The following is a 27,844-nucleotide window of genomic DNA, read 5'->3' as shown; positions in this document are numbered from 1 at the left end:
GACAGGAGTATAGGAGTATAGTACAGTATTTTGTTTCAGATCACAATGCAAACTCTAAACACCCCCGATTACATTGTCATTGGAATGATGCTCGCCTTATCATTCGGTATCGGGGTGTTCTTCGCTGTAAGGAGTAAGAACACAAGAGAAACCTACCTCCTGGGGAACCGACAGATGGGAGTTTTCTCCGTTGCTATCTCCATGTTCGTAACCACGCAATCGGCAGTGTCCTTACTGGGCTACCCCGCGGAGATATACACATACGGAACTATGATCATCTACCTGTTCATAAGCCGAAGTTTCACCTACCTTGCCGGCGTCTATACTTGTCTCCCGCTTCTATACCCGTTACGCATTGTCAGTATATTTGAGGTAGGTACACTTTATGCTACACAAGATTAAACTAACAAGTAAAGCAGATTCCAGGTTGTGATAGGTCCCCATTATGTTATGCATGTACGCTTGGATTGAATGGATCGGACGGTCAGACTCGGGTACTTGGTTCATAGTTTCCCGGTGCATCCCGATGGCATTGGGCGTTTCTCATAATATCAAACAGATTTGTCTGGTCAAAATTCGATTATTTACATGCCACCGTTATAGAGATGGAATAGTGCCGAGTTCAAAGGTAAACAAGAAACACGAATACGGTGATCAGAAGCTTCCAACTACCACTGAATCATTAGTGTCAACAGTTAAAGAACCTCTTGATTTGGCTTCAGGTGGATCGGTTATCTGATATTATACAATAATGGTGAAATAGTCAATTCCCTTCCGCAGATTTACCCAACTGACATTGAAAAAAAAGACACACGTGAAACAGCCTTATCTCTTTCATGTTAAGATCTATGCATGAAGAGTGACTATAACTATCCACAAGACTGTATGACAAGAGAGATTACTTAAACTTGTCAATAGCCAACTTTCCCTTTTTGTCGAACAATTTTCCTACAGCTCCAGTCTTTTTTATCAACTTTTGAGGTACAATCGAGCATACTCTTTCTTTGAATATTTAAAAGACTGTCATACCGCTCTTGCCTTAAAATGTTGTTGGATCAGGTTGCAACTTCAGGTGAAGAACTGATCTGCCATTGATGTGTTTATGACGGGTGCAAACGTGTGTGGCACATACATCCCATTTGATAGAGATTCGTGAACATATCCTCATAATATATTCGGAATCGTACAATAGTCTCTGCTTTTAGAAGAGGTTTCCTATTATTCTGGAAATGTTTGTCACTTCTTTTGATTATTATGGTCAGATTAAAATTTAAAAAAATGCATCATAGAGGGTTTGGGTTATTCTTGCACAGTCAGGCTGGCTAGACTCATCATCAGCTCAGGGCCCTTGTGCCTTTTACATGCAGCCCAAACAGCGAATAGGACTTCTCACAGGAAGCCCTCCCCAGTCAAATCTACTCAGAACCTTTCGGAGAATGTATAGAGTGCCAAACAATGCAGCCTTCGGCATTAACCAGACTGTAAGAAGGTCTGTATCCTGGTAGCAAACCCTGGGTCATCTAACGACGTCAGTCAACAGATTGGGAGGTACCAAACCGAGAACAATTGGGAGTCGGACAACTTGGTTCTTGGAATGCAATCGTGACATTACGAAAGCAATGTCCGCTTTTTTGCCATGTTTATCCTGAATCTTGTCAATCACATTAGTGTGAAAAGGGAAAGAAAATTCAATGATATAAATTATTTGATTGGATTTATCAAAAAGGAATAGATGAGGTTTGTCGGCCTGCATTGGTCTGAGGCTGTATACGGGCCTATTCCAAAGATTTTTATATTTATCATTGACCATGACGCCCTCATTATATATTTAAATATATATTATGCTATTAGACAAACTTATCGGCATGTACTAACCATCGGACTCAATGGCAACAACAAGCACTATGATATCATTGTTAGAGACACTTTAAGATGATATTTTTGATGATTTGGAGAAAACAATTGGCCTTTGACAATTGACACATCTGTTTCGATGGATGATCGTTGACGGTTTATGTCGTTTTGTGATTGTTGCATATGATCAATTGCCTACATTTTCGGTTTTAAGTATCTTGGAAGAAGATTTGATTCAACTGCAGTGCGTATATACGGAACATTCCTTGGAATGTTACAAACGGTAAGACTCGGAAACAGTGTATCATGTCTGAAGAAGAATTATCCATTTCTAAATTGTGTATGTTGATACCAATTTAAGCAGTCATCAAAGTTTTCAAATTACTCTATTACACCACATTGTTCGCCAGACATCCATTGTTTTGAACAATGTTACAATGTGCAAGATTCTACTTAATTTAGCCTGCTCTTAGTAAGTGATTTGCAGACTTTTAGCTTGTAATATGGTATAGTCTAATCCTATGGATTTAATATCTAGGTTATATACATGGCTGTGGCGTTATTCTCTCCTGCTCTGGCTCTCCAAGTATGTAAGTAAATAAATCATCTGGTAACAAGGCAGTTCGATTGCAATAAAAGGATATACATTATATTCTCTTAGGTGACATCAATGATGTCTGAATAGACGTAGTGAAGGAGTGCTACGGGAAATGTTGATAAACATAAGACTTGGAATGTTAATTACCTTTGCGTTATTTTTGGGGATCAGTAACACTTACACATCTGGAAACACACCAAACTGTATGTCCTCATGCGAATCCATTCTTCTCCTACTGATTCCTCAAGCACGTAATCTTCAGCACGGATCTTCTTTGCTTTTTCTCCAGCTGCAGGCATTCCCCTTTGGATGTCCATTGTAATTGTCGGACTCGTCGGCACGGTCTACACATCAATTGTGAGTAATCATTGCAAAACGGTGTGGAGATTCCATTTAGGCTAGGTTTTATTTTGTGCTAAAGACGCGGTAAAACTGCAGGTTATCTGGGAATCCTCGCAGATCTATATTCTATCACTGGATTGTTGTACACATATACAAATATTGCCATATGTTGACTGATATATTCATATAACTAATTGTTTTTGTATTATTGAACATGATGACGTCCACACACATATCCTAAGTTCAGAAGAATGTGTGCGGGAACTAAAGGAGGTACCTGTACCATTTTTCCTTTGCTGATATGAGGACAGGATTATTTTCAAGAAAATGCTATGAATCGCTTTCCATGTCGTGACAATTTGTATGTGCGGGACTGGACTGGTACCTGCGTCTCCTTATTTGTGTTGATTTCATTATTTAGAGTATGCATTACAGATTTGACATTTGATTGCATAATTACATTTTATGTGTTTCAATGTATATATACTCTTCAAAAAAAGAAACTTGACATAGATGTAAAACCACTTTTTGCCAAATATCTAAAATAATAACATTCAATGAAAACCAAGTAGGTCAAACAGAAAGATGATGTATCTATAACTTGCGAAAACACATGCAAAGCACATAAACGTAGCGTTTGGGGATCAATTTTACAGCTTCACCCAAACGCAACCGCCTGTAAAAAACATGCAGCACAGGATCCTGCATTTAGGCATGCAGGCCCCCCTGCTGAATGGGTATAAAACTCCACATCAACGGCTGTTCATACAGTCCTTATAACGGCAGTAGAGGTGGTGACAGAATGCCAAGACTGAATGCAGCTCAACGGAACAACGCCATTGGGAGATTACAAGCTGGAGCAACTCAGCAAGAAGTGGCCAGGCACTTTGGCGTATCCAGACAGACAATCTCCGCACTGTGGACCCGATACAGAGTTGACGACAGACCAAGGTCAGGAAGACCAAGGGTGACAACCCAAGCACAAGATCGATACATCCGGCTGCGACACCTCCGAGACCGCACTACCACAGCCACGTCTACAACCACACATATCTCAGATCTAACGGTACGCAACAGACTGAGGGAGGCTGGACTTTTTGCACGAAAACCTGTTCGACGTCATGTATTGACCCCACGTCATCTGGCGGACCGTCTGCTTTGGTGCCAACAGAGGGTTAGATGGGCACGTGCAAGAAGGAGAAATGTACTGTTTACTGACGAATCCTGTTTTCTACTCACACGTGCTGATGGGCGCGCACGTGTCTACAGACATCGGGGTGAACGTTACGCCCCCAACTGTGTGCAGCAGGTTGTTCCATTTGGCGGCGGGAGTGTCATGGTATGGGCCGGAACTCATCACAGCCTTAGGTTCTTCCTTCCACGTCAACGTCATGGCGGACAGTTCGAGCAGGACAACGCTCGACCGCATATTGCACGTGTTTGTCAGGACTTCTTACAGCACAACAACATCCAGACATCACCTTAGCCAACCCGGTCACCAGATTCGTCCCCGATTGAGCATCTGTGGGACGAGTTGGATCGACGCGTTCGCAGAAGTAAACCACCGCCCCAAACACTTCCGGCGCTTCTTGATGCACTTCAGCATGAATGGCAGCACATCCAACAGCGTGTTATTGACAACTTGATTGCATCTTTGGGTCGTCGGTGTCAAGCGGTGATTGATGCACGTGGTGGGCACAACCGATACTGACATTTTCTGTACCCCTGTGACATTAACTGTATCGTGTACGTGTGTCTGTCTAGGTGACACGATTAATGTTTTGAACATTGTGTACATTGATCTTCAAACAGTGTTTCAATTATGGTTTCTGTGTCCTATTTTGAAACAATCGCATTTATTACATTTTGAAAGTCAGTGTCAAGTTGTTGTTTTTGAAGAGTATATGAAGCTGATCAACTTCCTCTATAACTAATGTGTATATGGAGAAGGTTTTATTTTCCCTCCCATGTTATTTCAGGGCGGCATACAGGGCGTGGTTTGGACGGATGTATTGCAGTCTGTGTTCATGTTAGGGGGCATGGTGCTGGTTATAGTGCTGGTGAGATAAAAGTCGTGTTCGTGTCTACATTCTATCACATAATGTGATGACTTAATGATGTTATTTTCATATGGTTAATAAACATTTGGAACCAAGTTCTAAAATTGGTCACGTCAGTTTCTGAAATAAACCATCATTACCTATTCTTTCTACCAGAGCATTGGCAGGATTGGGACTCTTCAGAAAGTTTGGGAAATCAACCACCAGGAAGGACGTATACAGTTTGACGAGTGGGTAATTTGTTTTGATTACAAAGACATGAAAATGTTATTAATTATTTAAGGATTGACTGTGTATCATTTTGGGTTCATTGAGATATGAATCGAAAAATCGATGTGTAAACTGTATGAATCCGCTTAAGAAAATACACAGTCAATCCTTGTAAGTAAATAAGTGTTATCTACAATAGGTTAAAAAAGATGCATATATCACGGCAGACAAAAATGACGAGATTGATAAAGATTCCAGGTGTAGGAAATATACCGTGGCGTGACATGAATCAAGTAACTGTATGCACACAACTTAACAAGTCAGTAGCCAATCAATAGAGTGTAGGATCAAAACAAAGTTCTTAGGGCCTGTCAATCAAGGCAAGAAGCACGAAGAACTACAACAGTCAGACTGTAACGAATCGGAACAAATATGTCCGTGAGAAAGTGTCTGTTTCAAATGACATTGCCATTTACAGTCAGATTCAAACATTAGTTGTCTGAGAACTAGAAGACACGGCTGGAAAAGTGCGGGTTAGAAATGAAACCCGAAGACACGAAATTTGTGGAACCCAAGTGAGCTGGAAAATACAGGCAAGTGAGCCTGCAAGTTTGCTGTTTCATACCTTCTCGGCCTTCGGTCTCAAAGAGTGTCTTGGACAATGAATAGGCATGAATGTCGCTAAATGTTTGGACTGAACAAAAAACATAGGTTACATATGACAATTTTGCTATTGAACTGCGTACTGAATGTTAGCTCACAAGCTCATTTCACTCATACATGATCGTTAAGACGGGGCCTTGCCTGCATATACCAGTTGACTTTAATTCAAGTTAATATCACTAAAGGTATTATTATAATACAGGGACAAAACACGTGAATACATGGTCCAAGCCTAAGTAGGGAATTGGATCTGACCTATTTTTTGTCACTGGTGTGTCAATATTAGAAATATCCTCCACATTTCTTAAAAAAAGAAACGTTTAGAAAGACTTTCTGAGGCTTTGCATGTTTGAGCAAGAGTTGTGTGACGCTCATTGAAATTTTCGTAGAGAGTATGTGCTCGACTGTACCTCAAAAGTTGTTGAAGCCTGAAGCTGCCGGAATATTGTTTGACATAAAGGAAATTGGGAAAGGTGCAGTCATCTCTCTTGTCATGCAGTCTTTTTGGAGAGGTTTTTGCCATTCTGAATCTTTATACATAGATCTAAGTAGATTCATGTGGGCAAATCAGTGGAAGGGAATTGGCTATTTGAACTATTTTAAATATCACATCATCAATATACCCGCAGCATCCGTTAAACGCCTCAGTTCCAGATTCCCCTGTTTAGATTTTTTCAATCCGAGCAAACCTTCTGTATGCCTAACGAAAGAGATCAGCCAAAAGGGGAGCACAGTCGGTGCCCATGGGGATGCCTACTCCCTGCCTAAATGTCTCATCCCCAAATTTCACATTGTTCTTAATGATGAAGTCCAGCATTTCACATATTGAATATCAGATGACATTATTTTCATTTTTGACAAATTGTCCTGAACCTTTGACGAAAGAAACTTAACTGCAGGTATGGTCAACACGTTTAGTGACAAATGCCCGATGGATCAGTTTGACATATAGGATAGACAAATCACATGTTTTGACACATTTGAACTTGGTTCTTTTTTGCATATAAATCAAATATTTTTCTATTTATTAATTAAATGTAAAGCATTATTATTTTATATTATTCTAATGTTACATGTGTTATCCGTTCATGAGTGTGGAGTCACAACAAGAACCTGTCTAACATTTTAATGAAGTAATTTGATTTTGATGGTTTGGTTGATTGATGGTTTGTTGTTTAACGCCGCACTCAGCAATAGTCCAGCTATATGACGGCGGTCTGTAAATAATCGAGTCTGGACATCCAGTGATTGACATTATGACCATCGATCAACGCACTTGAGATACGATGACATGTATCAACGAAGTCAGCGAGCCTGATCACCAGATCCCATTAATTGCCTCAGACGACAAGCATAGTCGCCGTTTACGGCAGGCAAGGGTTGCTGAAGACGTATTCAACCCCGGATCTTCATTGGTCTATTTGATTTTGGATTGGATTACAGTACGATTGCAGATTACAGCATACACCAGGCGACCACTGATATACAGCCTATGACAGTGAGTAATTATCCTCTCCCTTGAGTCTTAAATTAGTACAAATGTTTCTGCAGGCTCAGCCCCGATCCCCGCGTTCGCCACACTGTTTGGGGACTATTTCTGGGAGGTTTCTTCAACTGGTACGTCAACATGTTCAACCAAGCAACCATGCAGAGAATGTGTGCAATTCGGTCAATGAAAGGATCCAAAATGTAAGTAATGGGTGAGTAACTGTTACTTTTAGCCGCATCAGCAATATTCCAGCTATTCGCGGCTAGAAAAACAAAATCCGTTTCCTTCAGACAACATTATTTTAAAATGTTAAAATGATGACGATCGCTAAAACTTCAGTCCCTTATCACAGTAAACAGTTAACACTGACATTCAAAATTTAAAATCTACATTTTCTCATTCAGTTTAATTTCTTTAAAGTAGGCTAAAACTAAGTGGTTAGAAACGGTATTGAAAAGTTCAGAAATAGTTTGAACAGTATAAAAACCTTGAAGAATAAGTGCACAATCCACACATTCCAACAAAAGGTGCTTGATAGTCATAGGACTGTGGAAAGGAATACAACTAAAAAGGGATGGTCAGTTTTACGGTTGTTGCCTGTAAACAGGATAAACTATCAGAAAAAATGATAAAACTGGACTCTTTCGAACATTCAATGAGTTGCAAAGCTAAATGTATAGCCTTGGCCTCTACATTAAAAGTAGACCTTCCATCAGTTCATCGTAATGATAGAGTACCTTCATTTGTAAGTTGCAGCTGACACTTTATCCCCATATTTGGATCCATCAGTGCATATGCTTGTATACCCTGTATATTGATGTTTAAGTTCTAGGAAGGCTTGTTGGTATGATAAGGAGTTCGTATCTGTCTTTTTCAAGTTCGTCAACTCCAAATTGATAGTGGGTTGTATTTACTGCCACGGTGGCACTTCATGTAGTTTATAAGTTGCAACTGAAGAAATATTTAGATCCGCATCTGTAATTGTTGTTGAACACGAATGCGAAGTGGAGGAATTGAGCTAGGTTTCTTGTCATATAAAGTCTGATAAGGAGGATTAAAAACCATGTTAAACACCGGATTGGATGGATTGGAATGGGGTTTTGTGACGTATTGCAGGGCCATATTTATCCATTTGATATCAAGACACGGTTAATTAGTTTCAACATATAAACTTTCAACAGGGCAAATTCGAATACACCAAGACACAATCTTAGACCTTAATGGTGAATGGAGATAAATAGATTGTCTTTATTTCCTCCAGTACAGAAGATACATAATATAAGATACATTGTAGATACTTGAATTAGATTAAAACTAAACAAAGTAGTTACATGTCATGGTGAAGGGGGCATGAACAAGTGTTGCCACTTGTTAACGTAATGAGAGACTAGTAACATAGTTTCGCCCCATATCTCAAGCTCAAGGTCTTTCTTGCAATCAGGCAGTCCACCTAAGAGGAAAGACATGATAACATCATCATCATTTGACCAAAGGTCAACAAAGGAATTCGCATCTGTGATATCAAAGATATTTTCGAACATTTCATTTCTTTCTTGCATATTTATAGTACATGACATAAAAATGTGTTTGACTATGTCATGGGCTACAGTTCCGCAATGACATTCTCGCGATTCTATCTTGGAGCATCCTATTTTGACCATATTAGACAGAACATAAAACTTTGAAGGAAATCGTAATGAAAGTTGCCAAATCCTGTGTTGACCTTCTGATCTGATACCAGTATATCTTAACAGGTCCTGTCGGTCACACATTTGTTTCAATAGCCTAACAGAGTCTACATTTCTTATCTTTTCATTCACAAGACTAGTCCATTTACATTTACTGGGAACACTACAATTAGCTATGTAATCATTCAAGACATGGAAAAGATCGTATTTATGTACAAGGCGCAGCATGTTAAAACAGGGAGATTTATAACATCTTTTGTCAAAGTCTGGTTGACATTTGTATTGCCAAGGTCTGCCAATAAACAGTTGTTTGAAATAGAAGTCGCAGCTAGATCGACACAGTTTACCAAATAAGAGCAGAGCTTGTTTATCAATGTATGCCTGAATGGTAATAAGATCTAGACTATCCAATACAACTTCGCTTGGTGTAAGTCTTGGTAGACCCTGTACTTTTTTACTGAAGTAGCGCTGTGGTTTTTCCAGCAATTCATACTCTCTACCAGTAAGTTGCCCCCATACATTGCATCCATATAAGGCACATGGCAAGATAACTCTCTGTAGTATTCGCACAGCTGCAATTGGGTTCAACCCACCGAAATACAAGCCATTGTTATGATTTACATTAATAAGTCTTTTCAGTTTTTCACATGCAATACGCGAGCGTTCGAGTGTTGAGATACTGTCACTTAGGCATACACCAGCATACGTAACAAAATGTTTGTGTGGCAATTCTATCTTTCCACAGGAAACATGAGGGTCGGGTACATTATATTTACAATGCGAAAATACTACGACTGCACTTTTATTCACATTATAAACCAGACGCCATCTACACGCATAATTGTGAGCAATATCTAGCAGGTTTTGCAGTGCTGATGGAGAGCTACTGACAATGGTTGTATCGTCTGCTAGCAGTTGACCTGGATAGTGACCCCAAGGTAAGCGGAGGCCGTAGCCAGAGCAATCAAGCTTGCAAATGAGATCATTGATATACACTGTGAAGAGCCAGGCGGATAATACACGTCCTTGACCAACACCTTGATAGATAGAAAATACATCTGAGTTGTAGCCTGCGTATGTAACATATGATTGCATGGACGAGTAGGCATTACGCAAAAGACGCCATGTTTTACCAGTTATACCCATGTCATATAACTTAACGAATAAGCCATCAAGCCATACTCTATCAAATGCCTTTGCGTTATCAAGAAATGCACAATAAACAACTGATTTTCTTTCCGTATAGTATGCAATGTTTTCGAGGAGGCTGAAGCAGGCTGTTTCAGCCCCTGCATTTTTGCGAAATCCGAATTGTAACGGATGCGGAAAAACACACTTTCTGTTTACCCACTTTTCAATTCTGAAGAGCAGGAGGCGTTCAAAAAGCTTACTGAGGACAGATGTTAAGGTAATCCCTCTGTAATTGTTTGGGTCAGCCTTGCTCTTACCATGACCTTTGTGAATTGGTAAGATCTTGCCTACATGTACGTGATAAGAAGATGGTATATGTTCATATTTAATTATAGCATTGAACATTGTAGTTAAATGGCCAAATAATGATCTACCTGCACGTTTAAGGTGTTCATTAGTTAGGCAGTCTGGACCAGGGGATTTTCCCATTTTCAAGGACTTGACAGTACACCAAACCTCTTGGGAGGTAAAAGGATCGGATAGCCGTAAATAAAGCTTTTCCACATCAGGATTTTTATAGATCTTTTCAATTAATTCTACTCTTTCCGTTACATGAGAAGCAAAAGATTCATCAAAACAATCAGATATTACAGGTGTAGCTAAATCAGCAAAATACATGCCAAACGCTGAGCATATGTCCTCTGGCGTCGTTGAAGAAATCCCGTTAACAGTTAATTTTTACATTTGTCCATTCTGTCTCGATAAGCGTTTAGTCACTTTCACATATTCGTTAATGTCCACTTCAGCAGCTTTCGATATTTCGCAGAGTTTATCGTCAAGACTGCGTTGTTTTGATCTGCGATGGCGTTTTCGAAATTCACGTTTAGCGTTTTTGTACTTTCTATAGTGTTCATCGTCTATATTATGAGATTTTCCCGAGTCCGCGACATCGTCTCATTTCATTATGGAGAGGTTTCAAGCCATCTCTTTTCCTATATGGTTTCAGGTACGAGCGATATCTGGAGCATGGTATACTGTTGTTTGATGAATCTCTGAGTGCCTGTACCATAAAGTCGTTGTAGGAGTTGATATATTCTGCAGGAGTTGAGTAGCATGACACATCAACGCACGTCTCCCGGAGATGGTTCTCAGTCTCATACCGGTAGAGCATCAAGTCAACTTCACTTGCTTTTTTCCAGTCAATCTTGTCACCACCATAGTGTTTACTGGAACCGGCGACATTAAGATACACAATTACAGGCAAGTGATCAGACACACTGTAGGGCACACTAGTGTCAATCAATCATATGTCCAGTTACACAAGGGAGGTATTCTTAATGTACAAAAACATAGTCAATGAGAGTTCTCGAAGAATTATTCTTTGTTGAAAATGTATATTGAGACTGATTATCCAGAGGAACAATAGAAATAAGATTTCTTTCAGTGAGTGCTCTCTGCAAATATGTCGCACGTTTTCTTGTGGGTTGAAGATGTTTGCGCAGATCTACATTAAAATCCCCCAGGAGAATAGTGTCACCTTCGTGTGAATATTGATCATACATCGCCATGGTAAAGTCAAGAGCATCTATATATACACTATCCAAATTATTGGAAGATGGCAGATGTGTTCCAATGACATAGATCAGTTCTTCATTCGTTTTAAGTTTTAGACCTAACATACGGTCCTGGCTATTGGTATCCAGAAGTGTGACCTTGCACTGTTTTGATTTTCTGACGAATATCGCCACTCTACCAAAGCCTCTGTGACCCTGGGGATAACCCACAGAACATTTAGTAAATACTGCAAATTGGTCGTTAATGTGATACCGGGTGTCTTCATTCTGTCTATCAAGCCATGTTTCACACACAAACATTAGATCACAGTGGTCTAATCTGGAAGACAGTTCATGCTCGCTTTTAACGATGCCTCGTATATTCCATGTTGCAAGTCTGCTTATGAGCATTATTAGAAGTAATGGTAGCATCACTTGAAGTTTAATACATTTCCCCATAATTATTTATTGCTATGGAATGTGCGTGAACTATCCTCGTCCTGACCATACCAGTATTTCCTTGGCACCCACTCGCGGCAGTTTACATTTTCTGGCCAAAACGTATCATCATCAAGAATGATTTTTCCACACTGAGGCGACACACTGATTGATATTGTGTAAGTCGGATTATAAAATGTTAAAATGATGACGATCGGTAAAACTTCAGTCCCTTATCACAGTAAACAGTAAACACTGACATTCAAAATTTAAAATCTACATTTTCTCATTCAGTTTAATTTCTTTAAAGTAGGCTAAAACTAAGTGGTTAGAAACGGTATTGAAAAGTTCAGAAATAGTTTGAACAGTATAAAAACCTTGAAGAATAAGTGCACAATCCACACATTCCAACAAAAGGTGCTTGATAGTCATAGGACTGTGGAAAGGAATACAACTAAAAAGGGATGGTCAGTTTTACGGTTGTTGCCTGTAAACAGGATAAACTATCAGAAAAAATGATAAAACTGGACTCTTTCGAACATTCAATGAGTTGCAAAGCTAAAGGTATAGCCTTGGCCTCTGCATTAAAAGTAGACCTTCCATCAGTTCATCGTAATGATAGAGTACCTTCATTTGTAAGTTGCAGCTGACACTTTATCCCCATATTTGGATCCATCAGTGCATATGCTTGTATACCCTGTATATTGATGTTTAAGTTCTAGGAAGGCTTGTTGGTATGATAAGGAGTTCGTATCTGTCTTTTTCAAGTTCGTCAACTCCAAATTGATAGTGGGTTGTATTTACAGCCACGGTGGCACTTCATGTAGTTTATAAGTTGCAACTGAAGAAATATTTAGATCCGCATCTGTAATTGTTGTTGAACACGAATGCGAAGTGGAGGAATTGAGCTAGGTTTCTTGTCATATAAAGTCTGATAAGGAGGATTAAAAACCATGTTAAACACAGGATTGGATGGATTGGAATGGGGTTTTGTGACGTATTGCAGGGCCATATTTATCCATCTGATATCAAGACACGGTTAATTAGTTTCAACATATAAACTTTCAACAGGGGAAGTTCGAATACACCCAGACACAAGCTTAGACCTTAATGATGAATGGTGTTAAGCTCTTTAATGTACGATTGATGGGCTGAACCATATATGAAACACCGTAATCAAGTTTAGATCGAATCAATCTTCTATACAGATGTAACAGAGTGTGTTGGTCTCCACCCCATTTAGCATTTGGTAGCATACTTAAGATACCAAGTGCTTTCAAACATCTAGCCTTCAGATGTTTTTATATGAGGTATGAAAGATAACTTATGATCAAAGGTAAGTCTCAAAAACTTGACTGCTTCTTTGACTGCGTTTATTGGAATATTATTCAAAGTCAATTCTGGATCCTTATGTAATTTCCGTTTTAGTTTTAGAGAACTAAAAACCCTTTTTCTAGAGACCATTTATATATTATATTGAGGCAAACTTTCTTTCAATGGTATTCACATTTCTACAACGGCAATATACACTGAAATCATCAACAAATAACAAACCATCATAATTATCACTTAACACTTTTGCAAGTCTATTGATTTTTATGCTAAAAGTGTCACTGATAAAAAAGACTTCCCTAAGGGACCACTTTTTCCTGATCATTTATCTCAGATATTGTGGAGCCCATTTAACTTTAAATTGTCTATCTTCTAAAAAGCGTGTGATAAAATCAGGCAAACTGCCACGAAGACCCATATCATAGAGATGACATATTTCCATGTTGTATTCTAGGCTTTCTCTAAATAAAACAAACAACATTAATGCGACATGTTGTTAATAAATAAAACCATTGCGTACACATGACCCTAATCTAACTAGAGGATCAATGGTGCTCCTCTGATGCCTGAAGCAAGAATGTATATCAGTTATCAGGTTATTAGATTCCAAATACCAGACAAGACGCCTGTTGATCATTCGTTCCATGGTTTTACAGATGCAGCTTGTTAAAGCTATTGGACGGTAATTAGAAGTATTCGTGTGATCCTTTCCTGGTTTTAGCACATGAATTATATTAGCCTCATGCCAAGAAGAAGGAAAATTGCCCTATTCCCAAATATGATTGAAAATGAACAAGAGGGTTAAACAAGATGACTCAGGTACATGTTTCAATAATCGATAATGGAGATCATCTGGCCCATATGCTGTATCATTAACTTTGTTTCGAGCCTCTTGCAGTTCACACAAGGATAAAAATTCATTGTAGTCTTCAGATTTATCGGATGTGAAATTAAGAATCTTCTTTTCCTGCAGACTATTATACGTTTGAAATTTGGGATCATAGTTTGGAGACGATGAATATTTACTAATTGTCTCTGCCAGCTTTTTAGCAATGTCTTTTTTGTAAGTTAATGCCTCAGTATCAGCTTTTGCGTGTTGAAGACTGCTAGTGCGCCCTTTTATCCCTCGAACCATATTCGATACTTTATTGAGTGGAGTACGTGTAGTCAATTTGAAAACAAAATGTCTCCAGCTGCTTCGTTTATTTTGCTGGATGGTTCCATGAGCTCTTCGTATCTCCAAGTGTTTTAAGTTATATTGAGTTGGATGTTTATTATAAACTCTTTCAGCCTCTTTCCTGGTCTTTCTAGCTTTTGGTGTTTGAACACGTAGAGTTGGTAATGCTGATTAATGTATCAGAAAACAGTCTAATTTGGTCATGATCATTCATAAGGTGATCAACGTTCAATTTAGTACCAGACAAAGAACTAATTGACAGCCAATCAGCCTTCATTCATAAGGTGATCAACGTTCAATTTAGTACCAGACAAAGAACTAATTGACAGCCAATCAGCCTTGGAAAATAGCCATTTGGAAATGGAACTATCCACAAAATGAGATATAGATTTAAGCACGGTAGGAAAGTGATCCCTGCCGCACAAATCACCATGACCAAGAAAATTTATTAAATAATGATGCGTCAGAAATGGACAAATCCAACGCTTAGTATGTACCTGTTGCCGGGTGGAGGTAGGTGTTACTTCAATCATTAGGCAGACATAGACAATGCTTATCAAGAATGTCTTCAAGTACTTTTGCTTTTATGTGTAGATGAACCCCATGAGGGATTGTGACCATTTAACTCGCACACAATAATGAACGGCTTGGGAAGCTGGTCAGTGAGATGATCCAGATCCCATTTGATATGATGCAGGTATATATATAAGGAGCACAGTTATTGCAATATGTAAACTTATACATACTGCAACGACTTGTAGGTTCATATATGGGGCAATAGGGCTATGTAGTGTACCCTGTTTCACTAGTATACTTGCATCACCAGAGGCCTTACCATTGGTAATACTTGCAATCGAACTGTTAGTATCATACTGGCGTAAATTTATTGGATGATCATCTCTCTGAAACGGTTCCCGGAGGCTAAATGCCTAGGGGTTATACTCTTGAGCTAACAGTTTTATTTCCTCAAAATTAGCACTAATACCTCGAAAATGTCATTTTATTAGCGTATTTGTCATTTATTGGAGAGCGCTTCAGGCCTTTTTTCTTAGGAGAATGGCTCTTGGAGTGGGTGCTCTGATGGTGTGACACTTCCATATCGTCTAGAATGCCAAACCTGTTGATCTCTTCGATCAGTTTTATTTGTTTTTTTTTAATAGTCCTTATTCATATTTTTCTTTTTCTCAAGTGGAGAAGAAGTGGTTTGAGCTTCTGTTGTTTTTTATGTTTGTTGGAAGATTCAGTTGGTGTAAATGAAGAAGTAAGATCACGAAATGCTCTCTGGTGTGTCTGTATTCACCCAAGTTAAGTCAGTTTGACAGTGAATTGATTTTTAGACGGTTTCATAGCCTCAGCTTAGGTTGACTTACCTCTCAAGGCAATGTTATTGAAGCAGCTAACTTCCTTGCATCTGAAAAAACTAATATTCTTTTCTGTTTTTATGCTTTGAATGGTCATTTCAAACTGCCAAACTGAATACTTTTTAGATAATGTCATGTGTGGACCTGAGCAATGAACACAATTTAATTCAGAAGTACATGCGCTGCTATCATGACCTTTGCCTCCAAAACGGTAGCAGGCAGCACGATAGGTACATGATTGCTGCCCATGCCCAAATATCTGGCTCCTCAGATACATGTCAATTCTCATAAAAAAAGCATCTTAACTTTAATTGATTCCGGCGACTGTGGAACATCAAACTTAAGGAGGTAAGTGTTAGAAGGTAAATAAACTCCATCCTTCTTAAAGTTGTAACACTTGGCCTCAACATTCCTTTGCTAAGGTTCAAGGATTTGTGTGGATAGCATTTGATTAACATATTTTCAAACCATTTTGTTTCCATGAATCTATTTACATATTCTTTTAGAACTGCAACAAGGCTAATTTAGGTAACCTCCTTAATAGTTCCAGCAATGCTTTGAATTGCTTCTTCTAATTAAAATGGAGAACAAGAAGTCAACTTTTTCTCAATTGTCACTGCAACAATGAATCGAATGCAAGTTTCACGTTCAAGATAACACAATCTGTTGATCATATCCTACTCATCATCAGTATCATCAGTTTGATAACGTTTTTTTTTTTTGGGGGGGGATTTTGAGCACTCAGGGTGGTATGGTTTGTGGTTCACCCTCCTGGCTCCCCATCCACCATGGAGTATCCACAAGGACTACGCCAAATGCCTATGGGCTTCAAACAGGCGGCACCATTGATACCAAGAGGGTGTAATCAAGCGGAAATAATGTACCACCAGACTGGCCCATGAGCCACCGCCTTCTGGGCTTTAAGACTCAATGCAAATATTGCAAATATTTCAACAAGCAAATATATACAAATGTTGAAAACAGCTTGAACAGAGTTGATACAAGGAGAAATCAGGTCAAATCTGTGCTAAATAAGATAACGCACAGGGTTCAGTATGGCCAGGCAATTGATAGGACCATCAACCCGTCTAGGGTAAGTAAGGGTCAAAGTGGTGTATTGGGCAAAAGAAAGCTATTCCTGAAACCACTGCCCTCAACCTCAAGACTCCCGTCCTCCGCCGACACAGGGATGCAACCAACGACAACGGGTTGCCCAATTCGGTCGCCTTTTACGACCAGCAATGGGGTGCTGAGGACACATTCTTATCTACCCGGGTCCCCACGGGGGAAATTGTAAAGATGAATGATATCAAGACTCAACAAGAGGGCACCAAACCATGATGCATAGTCCAAATTAATATTCCATATTTGCTGAAGCTTTCTTCAACCGACTTTTGCACATTTGTTTGCAATATGTTCTGCTTTAACAAACCCCTCCAACTAAACATAACCATGCCTCCGATACACAGTGTTCTTTACTTACTTTTAATCTTACATGCCCATGCCCAAGCTATTGGTTTGAAGCTTTTTCTTCTTTACAGAGCCATACTATTGAGGAAAGCGCCAATGCAATAAAGTGTTCTTCGTTACGGGGGGCACGGGGGGCCCAGTCGTCTAATGCGCCGCGATACGCTGTCCAGAGTTGCGTCCCTTGGGCACGCCAGAAACCTATGATTGTGGGTTCGAATCCCGGTTCGCCCCGATTATGTTTCCATGTTTGTCAGCACCATACCCGTGGTCACCGAAGTGGTAGACGTCTGAGCCCTGCATCACTTTGGGCTTTCCACCACATTAAGCTGACACGCCGCGATATAACTGGAATACTGTTAAAAAGCGGTGTTAAACCCAACTCACTCACTCACTGTTCTTCGTTACAGAGCCTTCTTACTGAACATACCAATGCTTCTCATATACGGTGTTCTGCTGGTGATCACAGGGCTGCAACTGGCCGCCTACGTCTTCACCACCCAGTGTGACCCGTATGAGGCTGGTTACATCACAAACAGGAACCAGGTACACCTTGATTCATTCCATTCTTACTGTAAATGAGCGGACGTTTCGAATATAAGACGCTTTCAGCAATATTTCAATTCTATCACGGAAGGTCACATAGAATGCACTTGATGTAACCGTGTGGGAAATTGTACTCGGCCTTCGATTTAACAAGACAAAGTTTTATGCACTGTGCTATGCCAGAGCCCTTTTATTCACCACATATCAGTGTTCATTTCATGACCATATCGTTATCGAGTTGAGTCTTTCTTTCTGATTTTGTCCTTGTGGTGTGTTAAGAGTGGTTTTGTTTAGAGTGATATTTTTCTATGCATCGGAAAATCTATGGGTTGGTTTGTTGTGCAATGCCGCTCCGCACAATATTCCAGCTACATTACATCCAGCAATCTATAAAATAATCAGATAATCCAGCAGTGAATGATATCATGAGAATCGAATTTACTAACCTCTTACGATGTTTTTTGGGATCTATATTCTTACAATCTTTCACAGTGAGACAGATAAGATGAGACTCTTTGTCGCTCTTTCTCTTGATATGTCATCCAATGCCAGTGTACTACGTCTCTGTGTAGATGATGCCCTACTTTGTGTTGGACATCCTCGGCTCCTACCCTGGCCTGGCTGGACTCTACATGTCTTCCCTGTTCAGTGGAGCGCTCAGGTAATGTCAGCGTCAGGGCAGCTGTTGTTAGTTTTAGGAGTGAGGTGAGCAGTCGAAAAGACAAGTGCAAGCTACAGATTGTCTGGTATACTAATAAGAGCTGCCAAAATAATACTTATACCTCATATTTGACACCCCTGTCACCATCTGTGACTACAAGATTCGCTTGAGGCAATAGATATTAAATATATTGTCGTAAATCTTTTCTGTAACTGTTTCCATTTAGAGACATTGAACATCATCACATGTGGATAATCCAACAGTTGAAAAGTTGTGTAAAGCTCTCTATTCTCGGATGATACAGATTAAAAGGTTTTCAACCATCTTCCATTATAGATATTACAGTGGTTCATTTTATATATCCTATAAAAAATATATTATACCACTGTTTTGCAAAATTAATCCTTATAGAAATATAAATGTGACTCCGTGGTTGGATATATCAGCGACAAAAAGCTAATAATATGAAACGCTAACGTCAGTGTATAACCAGTCTGACTTCGGGGGGCATGAATGGCAAACAGATTACAATGAATGGTGGTCCAGTGGTTATATTTTCCTATTGATCTAGATCCAGGGTGACAAAATTACTTTCTACAAGGCTCCATTGCAAGACGAATGACTTCAGCTTTCCATTTGTCAACTTTCCCTTTACGTCAAGCAATATTCCAGCAGGTCCAGCCTTTAGTGTCTACAGTTTACAATTTCTGAGGTACAATCGAACATGCTCTTTCTATGAATATTTCAGAGCGCGTCATACGATTCTAGCTTAACAGTTGTTTGATCAAGCTTTCAAAATGTGTTACTGTAATATACTAGAAGTGATAAAATGTATGGCCGATGCGATTCCATAGTTTGACTTGTACCATATGTTCCAACGTTTTTTTATGGACAATAACTGACTTGTCTTTTCATGTGTTTGTCAAGGGTGCCACCAGTGGGGCAGGAGACGCTCACATTTAAACCAACAGCTGGTATCATCACTGTGTGATTCATAAACACATGCTCATGTATACATCTTCGTTTATATGTTGTCGTACAATCGACTCTTCTCTAAACAGAAATTTCTTGTGGTTGTGGAAATGTTTATGTCGCTTTTATTTACCAGTGAGACAAATACTTTTACACAGTACTCTGTCCTCTGGCATCAACGCTTTGGCCGCCAACACAGTGGCAGATATCCTGGTCGTGCCACTGCGCCGATCTTCAGAAAGGACATCCACAATCATTGCTAAATTGGCAGGTAATATTGACTCAAAATGTCTTGTTAAATGATTTTCCTTTTAATTGATCTATGCAAAAAATATCAGAGTGTCAACGGTCACTCCACAAGACTTACGACAAGAGGCACGACTTTTATTTCTCGTCAAACATCATTCTTCCAACTTTTTCAGTTCCTAGACAGTAATAAGTAGTGTCTTAAGTGTAAAAAAGTACTGCTAACGTCTTCAGTAGCAGAGCCATTAGTGATGTCATTGGATTGGGATGTCATGGTAACAGGTTTTGGATGATAAATGAAGTTCTTCAAACAATTAATTTTCAGTTTGACACCTGGTTACATTTCGTCATGAAATTCAAGCCGTTGACATGCAATAAAATGGTGATTATGCATCAATCAAATAGTACCTCTTTAGGCAAAAATGCAAATTACCGGGATAATCCACGTGCGCAAAACCCCCAACCAGCAGCTCAATCACCAAGCTACATCGTTTCTGTTGGTTCACGCTCCAATGCACTCGACTTACCCATCCTCCTTGGTCTAAGGGAAACTGACACGCCTTACGATCCAACAACGTTTTTCGGTCTCAGGGAAACTGACACGTTCATGCCATCAGACACCCCTTTTCAGTGTTTCGGAAACTGGCTGTGGCTTCCTCAGAGTGATGAATGGGGAGGGTGGGACGTCAATAACAAGCATGCACAATATATATTTTTTATTGTTTACTTAATTGCGCACGCTTGTTTATGGGGTGCTAATACAGTCACTTATTAACTCAGGCAGGAAGCCAGTGAATCGCGTTCGAGCCGCAGCAGTGCTAATCATATTTGAAAATCAATTACTGATATCGATTTTGTCAATAATAATTGATGTTCCATTGTATTTGAGAAGTCATGTGTTGAACACTGTGTGAGAGATCCCGTGCTTGTGTACTCCTTATTGTCCCAATGCCAAGAGCTTGGTACCACTGTCCCATTGTGCTGTCATTTTTTCAGTTTGTTTCTACGGACTCCTGGCTATAGGAATGGCGTATATGATTCGATCACTCCAGGGGCCAATAACACAGGTTGGTGCAACGAAACATGAAAAGTCCTCTTACCATACATATTTAATTTTACTAAGTTAAATCAGGTGTACCTGGCCTTTGAGTGGGTGAGAGAGTTGGATTAAACGCCGTATTTGAACAGTATTCCAGTTATACCACGGCGTGTCAGGTTGATATAGGGGGAAAGTCCGAAATGATGCAGACATTAACCACTATGATGAAGACCATGAGCACGGGTACCAAGAAACATAAGCGTGACGAACAGGGATTCGAACCCATAATCTGGTTTCTGGCGTGTCAAGGGGACACAGCTCTGCACAGGGAGTTTCCGGCGCATGAGACGACTGTGCCACCATGCCTCCTACTGACCTTACGAGGAAATAGTCCCAGTTAAATTGTCAGTTTCACTTAGTTTGATTCACATTGTTCTAAGCACGCTTTGTTTGTCTGTTTTCTCAGTTTATAGGTTAAGGATGTACTGAGTACACATACAAATTGCCACAGTTTGACACATGGCGCAGACTGTAATGTCTAGACAGGCATACTCATGTATTAGTGTAGGTCCGTTTCTTGTCCTATTGACGTATATACGAATATGAATATTACAAAATACGAGAGGGCATTCTGAACTCATCATAATCAATGGGATATCACCATCCAAAAAACTTCATTACAGCACATTTTTTTGTTTGTTGATATTATATATTTTTATTTACAGAAAATCATGCTTAGTATACATACATAATGAGGTATAAACCTCTTAGAAAAACAATTGCATCACGCTTCAAGTTCAGATTTGCTACATTATGACATGAAGTATTTCCATTTACACAAATCGATTCAGAGTGTTCAGTGTGCAAACTTCCCTCCTTTGCTGCAGATGACACACGCTGTGTGGGGAGCTGGTGGCGGTCCTGTGTTAGGAATGTTCTTCCTGGGAGCTGTTTTCCCAAAGGCCAACAAAGTGGTAAAAAAATAACTTTGCTTCAGATTGTTAAAACTTAAAAATTGTTTCCCAAAACAATTACATTGTTGCAAGGTGCATTTCGTTATAAACATATTCAGTCTGACAGTTTTAATCAATAATATGTCTGGTTTTGCAGATGTAACTGAAAAAATATCTAATCTCCTGACAAAATCCCAGCCTCCAGAATATCAAATGGTCAATCCCTAGGGTCCAATACAAATTTAATACTACGGGACCGACACGAGATCCACCTGCCACGGGCCCTTTGGCAGGCACTTATTTTGAACACAGCTTCCAACTGATTCTTCCAGTTCACAACTGAAACTGTGACGATGGTTCTCATTGCGTATAAGAGTATCTTGGTATATATCTTTATTTCTATATGAGATGCCATAGGCCATGAACATTTGAAAGAAATAAGTGATGTTTACAGAAGGCAAGCGCAATTGTGACAATTATTTATTTGACAGTGACAATTTTGATAATCGTGTACTCAGGGCTTTTTTCACATGTTTCGCTGTATTCAGAAGTACAAAATGAGTATTTCACTTTGTTAGCATTATCAGCGACATCACACCTTTACTGTTACAATACATACTCTGCAAAACAGAAACGCAAAGTAGATATCTGAGTTTTGCTGACATCCATACAAAATTAATACTAAAAATGAATTGGTCATTTCCTCATGAAATGGGATTTATTTGTGTGTAAAGAACGCGGTACGACATACATTTGGTGAACAGATTGGAAAATCGTAAAAACACAACCACGTGAGAGACGAAAGATACCAAAGACTTTCACGTGCAACATGACTTGTTCGGCTACAAAAAAAGTTCGGTTAGCATTTGCTTGTGTTATATATATATGTATATTTTCTTTTCATGAAGAATATATAAAATGTACTTAGTTTTCATGAAATGTACATACCTTCTTATATTTTGTGTTGCTTGTGTACAGATTGCCAGTGATCAACACTGACCAATTACACTTCACTTCACATTGTCTATATGTAAGCCATGGAAAGCTCACAGCCCAGTGAAGTCTGATGTTACGCAATTGTAGCTTTCCTAATGCTCGATAGCAAGACGGAAGTCGTCAGTTCCCAGGTCGGGTTTTGGTGTTAACTGACATGTCATGTCGGCAAGATTTTGAACTTTTATTGGGTATGCCATGTCGGCAATGTGTGAACTATGGTGAATTACGGATTTTATGAAACATTGACTGGCTCTTGTTCGGAAATGATGAAATATCACAGCATAAAGTTGTTATGTATGGAAACTGTTTACATGATTCACTCGCAACACATGCGATCGCAATGTTACAGCAATTGAACAGCGAAAATATGCCACGACAAACGTTATCAATCCAACAAATCAACTGAAAACAGGAGAATCATTTTCAGCTGCAGCCAGGTTTTTCAACGTTGCACCAAGCACCATTACATGACCGTGGAACCATTATCAGAACCATGAAACAACACAGGACCTTCCCTGGTCCGGTCGACCACGTATCACAACTAGAGCACAGGACAGATTCATACGGCTACGTCACTTACGTGAAAGAACCACCTCGGCCACATCTCCAACTATGGCAATGCCAGGTTTACGTAGGATATCAGCCCAAACAGTGAGAAACCGTTTACGCGTCCTCCTCATTATGCAAGAAGCGAATGTCATTTTCCAAACAAGACTGACAACAGACTTGTTCAGGAATCACAACATCCAGGTCCTACCATGGCCCTCAGGGTCTCCAGATTTAAACCTAATCAAACATTTACGGGATGCACTGTACGAACAACAGCCAACAGCCACAGAACCTCCGACAGTTGGTACACGCACTCCAGGCAGAGTGGTTAAACATTTCCCAGGTCAACAATTCAGGATCTGATTTCTTCCATGGGACGACGATGCCATGGGACGCTAATGGTGGCCACACAAGATATTGAGAATAGATTACCTTCGCCATGAAACTTTACTATTACATGTGTGTCAAATGGAACCTGGGTCAATGACAACGATGTGTGCCAGTCTTGAACAATCGATTACCATCTGTTGATAATTCATACATGAATGATGCATAAATTATACCTCTCAAATCACTTTTGCTTTTCTCTATTAACCTAAGTCTCAAATCAAAATATGCAAGACATATAAATACAAAATGTATTTCATCTTCAATGCAACCCGAATTACACATTTCACAAAGTCGATGTTCATAATCAATATCTAATTCCAAAGAACAAGATGTTTTATTTTCTCCTTGTAAATAATGTAATACCAGATTTTAACAGATTAGAAAGGAATGTGTCAATACCACAATTCGTTTGTAATTTGTCGTGACAGGAATATTGTTTATTAATCCAATGAATTTTTAAGCTAAACTTGAAATGTTTTCATTTTCATGTGTAGGGAGCTCTGTGTGGAGGTATATCAGCTCTATTAGTGACTGTCACACTCAGCATTCTACAAGAACTTCATGGAGTCAAGCCGACCACTCTAAACCCCGCACCTCTAGATGCATGCCCAGGAGAATCCTATCTAGAGGCGAATAGTACCATGGCATTCACAACCCCAAAGATTCTGAATACAACATTCCCACAAGATTATATTCTGAATTCTCATCACGAAGGGTATGTTTTTAACTATAACAAAAACATGTGTATAATAACCTGTGATTCCAGATTAGAATTTTGTAATATTTCCAGGTTAGCCTGGAGCTGACAATGTTGACTCGTTCGATTTTTCAAACATGCATTCACAAAGTAAACTCCATTCTTGATGACACCGGCTCTTAACTCAATATGTTTTGCTGAAAGGTAAATCAAAATAAATTTGCAGTAAATGCAATTGTCCAAGATTGTAAATTGTATTTCTGTTTTTTTTCGAGCGAACGGTTTGAAGCTCCATTGGTAGAATTCACTCCATTTTGTCAGCACCATACCCGTCCTCATGGGTTTCACCCAAGAGGTAAACGTCTGCGGCCTGCATCACTTTGGGCTTCCTTCCCACATTAAGCTGACATGCCGTGACATAAAGGGAATACTATTCAAAGCTGCATTAAACCAATCTCACCCACTCTCTTGGTGGAATGATTAAAATGTGTCAATTATGTCCCTTAACCTTCTCTACACGGAATTCCATTCAAGTTCCCTGCACCTTATAGTGAGTGAGTGCGTTCAAAACTAAAGTCACATCGGCAATAGTTCAGCCACATCCTAAGTACACAAAGTTATACATAAATACCAAATCAATTTAGAATATATAAAGCCTGTCAATAAAGGACAGTAAAATAACTAGAATGTCACAGATTTGTATCAAAGCTAGTATGAAAACATTGAAACACATCATGATGTATAACAATGCATTATAAAACGGGCTATAGATCTAGCGCACCATCAACCAAAGTTAGGCCACCATACATGGGACCACTGGGACTTACGGTACTTCTGCTACCTTCATGGTACCCCAGCAGGATTTACACCATCCCTTTACCTACCGACGATTGTCATTAAAGAATTATTATAGAATTTAAATAGCAGTAGGAATAGATCTACTTTCAATTATGTGGTTCCTCTCAGGGGAAACTTATGTACCATAAACGTTATTGTCAATCCAAGGTAATAAACATTTAGATTGTCCGAATATCCTCTTTGTGCAATTCCGGTAAATCCGAAGGTGACTCAAGATCTTGCTTTCAGTCAATGGCTACTTGGGCTCGACTTCATTGTTTGACAGACCATCGGAATATAACCGGGATATTGCTGGGCATTAACTCTCTTTTAAGTATTCTGAAACAGCATGTTCAAATAAGGATCAGCTCTATGCTGTGGTTCCACAGATTGTCTGCAGTGCCATTCTACCTATATGATGTGTCCTACGTGTGGTACGGCTTCATTGGCTTCCTGGTGGTGCTGGTTGTTGGTGTGGTCACAAGTTGGATCACCGGTGAGTCCAGCCAGTGTATAAACATATGGTATATACCTTTTCGCAAACACCTGGTATCATCACTACTTGATAGTGATTCTTAAACACAAGCTCATTAAACCGCCGGAATCGTACAATTCACTATGGTTTCGGCAGATATTTCATATGAATATGGAAAGGGTTTTGTCACTTTTATATGTGTGTACGCCAATTTGAATGGCATTTCAGTTGTGTCAGGCGCGTGGGAGTCTAGTCGTTGGTAAGAGAGAGGTGAGTTAGGTCTTCGCTATTTACCATTTGTTATAGGCATTGATATGGTGCTGGGCAAAAAAATATAATCAGAGCGAATCTGAATCAAACCATTCTCATAGAATCCTGTCATGCATAAGGGACGCAACTCACATGTGTCTTGTACAATGCCTTGTGACAATGTCATTATATGCTCATAGAAGAACCTTCATTGGCCCTATGGTTGCATGTGGGCACTCAAATTGTGTCACACTACTGTTAACATGTATTTCGATGGGCGGGTTTGCTAAAGAAGTGCTCCTGAATAAGTATTTTCTTTTGGTCATCAGCAAGAACATGGTCTAATATAGGTTCGATACCTCTGGCGAACCAACCAGAACCCAGAATTCTAAAAGTTTCTTGGTAAAATGAATTTCATTGTGGACCGTTGCACATGCAATCCGAGATCTGGCACAGAGTCGATTATTTACAGGCAGTCCTGTTATGGTCGGAGATATTGCTAACATGCGACGTAAACCAAAGCGAACACACTCACCTCATGAAATCAAGTATGTTTGCCCAGAGAAATACTAATCCCATTACATGTTCTTTCTTTCTGACAGCAAGCCGATACCCTCAAACAGTGGACCCGCAACTCCTCTTTCCGTTTGCGCGGCGACTGTGGAAACTGTCGAGTACAAGCGGGATGCAGCTGACACCTTTACCAGGGAATGAGACTTACGTACCCAGCCGGAAAAACAGCCATGACGAAACTCTACCTGTCCCTTTCAACACGGCAACACGGACGCCACAGCAAGTCTAAAGTCGGGCCAAGCAACGATGAAATTCAAAACAAAGACGTTTCAAACAACATGTACATCACCATTTAACTGTTTAACCGACTGGTGTTGGGGAATTTATGCTTAGCGTCATTTTAACCACTGTTCAGACACGCTCTATTCTTATTATTAATTTTGGTCCAATACGACAAAATATTTGGGAAAAATCCTAAAAATGGAAATCGATCTTGTCCCTTTGAGTGTCCCCATAACATTAGACATTTTGGATCAGTTATATGTTGCAATTCAAAAGTTAAGCCTGGTGTAGATAGATTTATTGTATATCATAAGCTATTTATTCAAGAATTAGCAGATCTAGACCTTGCCTTAACTGTTTCCGAGAATAAAAAAAATGATTGCTATTTTGTAACAAGGACATGCAGAAATTGGTGATGAGAATGTCATTGATATGAGCATTGTTATTTGGAAGTGCAAAAGTGTACTGGTAACGGATGAATGGTGTGATGGTAGATGGATAAATGACAAAATCAAAACCGATGACATGAGGTAAATCTTGAACAATTAACAACTATAGTTTATTATCAAGAGCTTTGGTTAGGAATTCCATGAACGGTGGCAGTGTTCTAAATTTTGAATGATTACATCAACAGCTGAGTACTTTATTTGCAGCTTTTCGCGTCGTGACAAACTTAGAGCTCCGACAAAGTGCATGAGAGCGCACAGGTACATTGAAAATGTATTGTGTAGCAAAACAACCTAAGGTGTTTGCCTTATGACACTGAACACGCAAGCTCAAAGTGTTTGGCTTTCCACGAAAGGGCTGAAAATTGTATCACCGTTAATAGTTTTCCACAAACAAACAAATCCTGTCCGGAAATACACTTTCCTTTTCTTTGTTTGTGTTTTTTTGTTGTTATTTAACGCCGCATTCAGCGATATTCTAGATATATGATGGCGGTCTTTGAATAATGGAATCTGGACCAGATCATCAGTGATTGAGATCATGAGCATCGATCCACGCAATTGGGTTACAATGACATGCATCAAACAGGTCAGTAAGCCTGACCACCTGATCCCGTTAGGCGCTTCTTA

The 27,844-nt window shown here is 39.5% G+C and overlaps 1 protein-coding gene across 1 annotated transcript; it reads left to right on the top strand.

Moving 5' to 3' along the window:
- On the top strand, window positions 1-27,552 carry LOC124150964 (sodium-coupled monocarboxylate transporter 1-like). Its single transcript, XM_046523179.2, has 15 exons — window positions 1-372; window positions 2,069-2,137; window positions 2,393-2,444; window positions 2,742-2,809; window positions 4,774-4,854; window positions 5,011-5,084; window positions 7,279-7,416; window positions 17,774-17,909; window positions 18,482-18,570; window positions 19,701-19,813; window positions 20,785-20,855; window positions 21,715-21,801; window positions 24,210-24,430; window positions 25,639-25,745; window positions 26,576-27,552. Exons 1-15 carry the CDS (start codon window positions 46-48, stop codon window positions 26,773-26,775), a joined length of 1,833 nt encoding a protein of 610 aa, XP_046379135.2. The 5' UTR covers window positions 1-45; the 3' UTR covers window positions 26,776-27,552.
- Window positions 27,553-27,844: the final 292 nt, after the last annotated feature.

The sequence above is a fragment of the Haliotis rufescens genome, unplaced genomic scaffold (genome assembly GCF_023055435.1).
Source record: "Haliotis rufescens isolate VD_foot unplaced genomic scaffold, xgHalRufe1.0.p SCAF_12, whole genome shotgun sequence".
Taxonomy (NCBI): Eukaryota; Metazoa; Mollusca; class Gastropoda; order Lepetellida; family Haliotidae; genus Haliotis; species Haliotis rufescens.
This window is presented reverse-complemented; position numbering and strand designations above follow the sequence as displayed.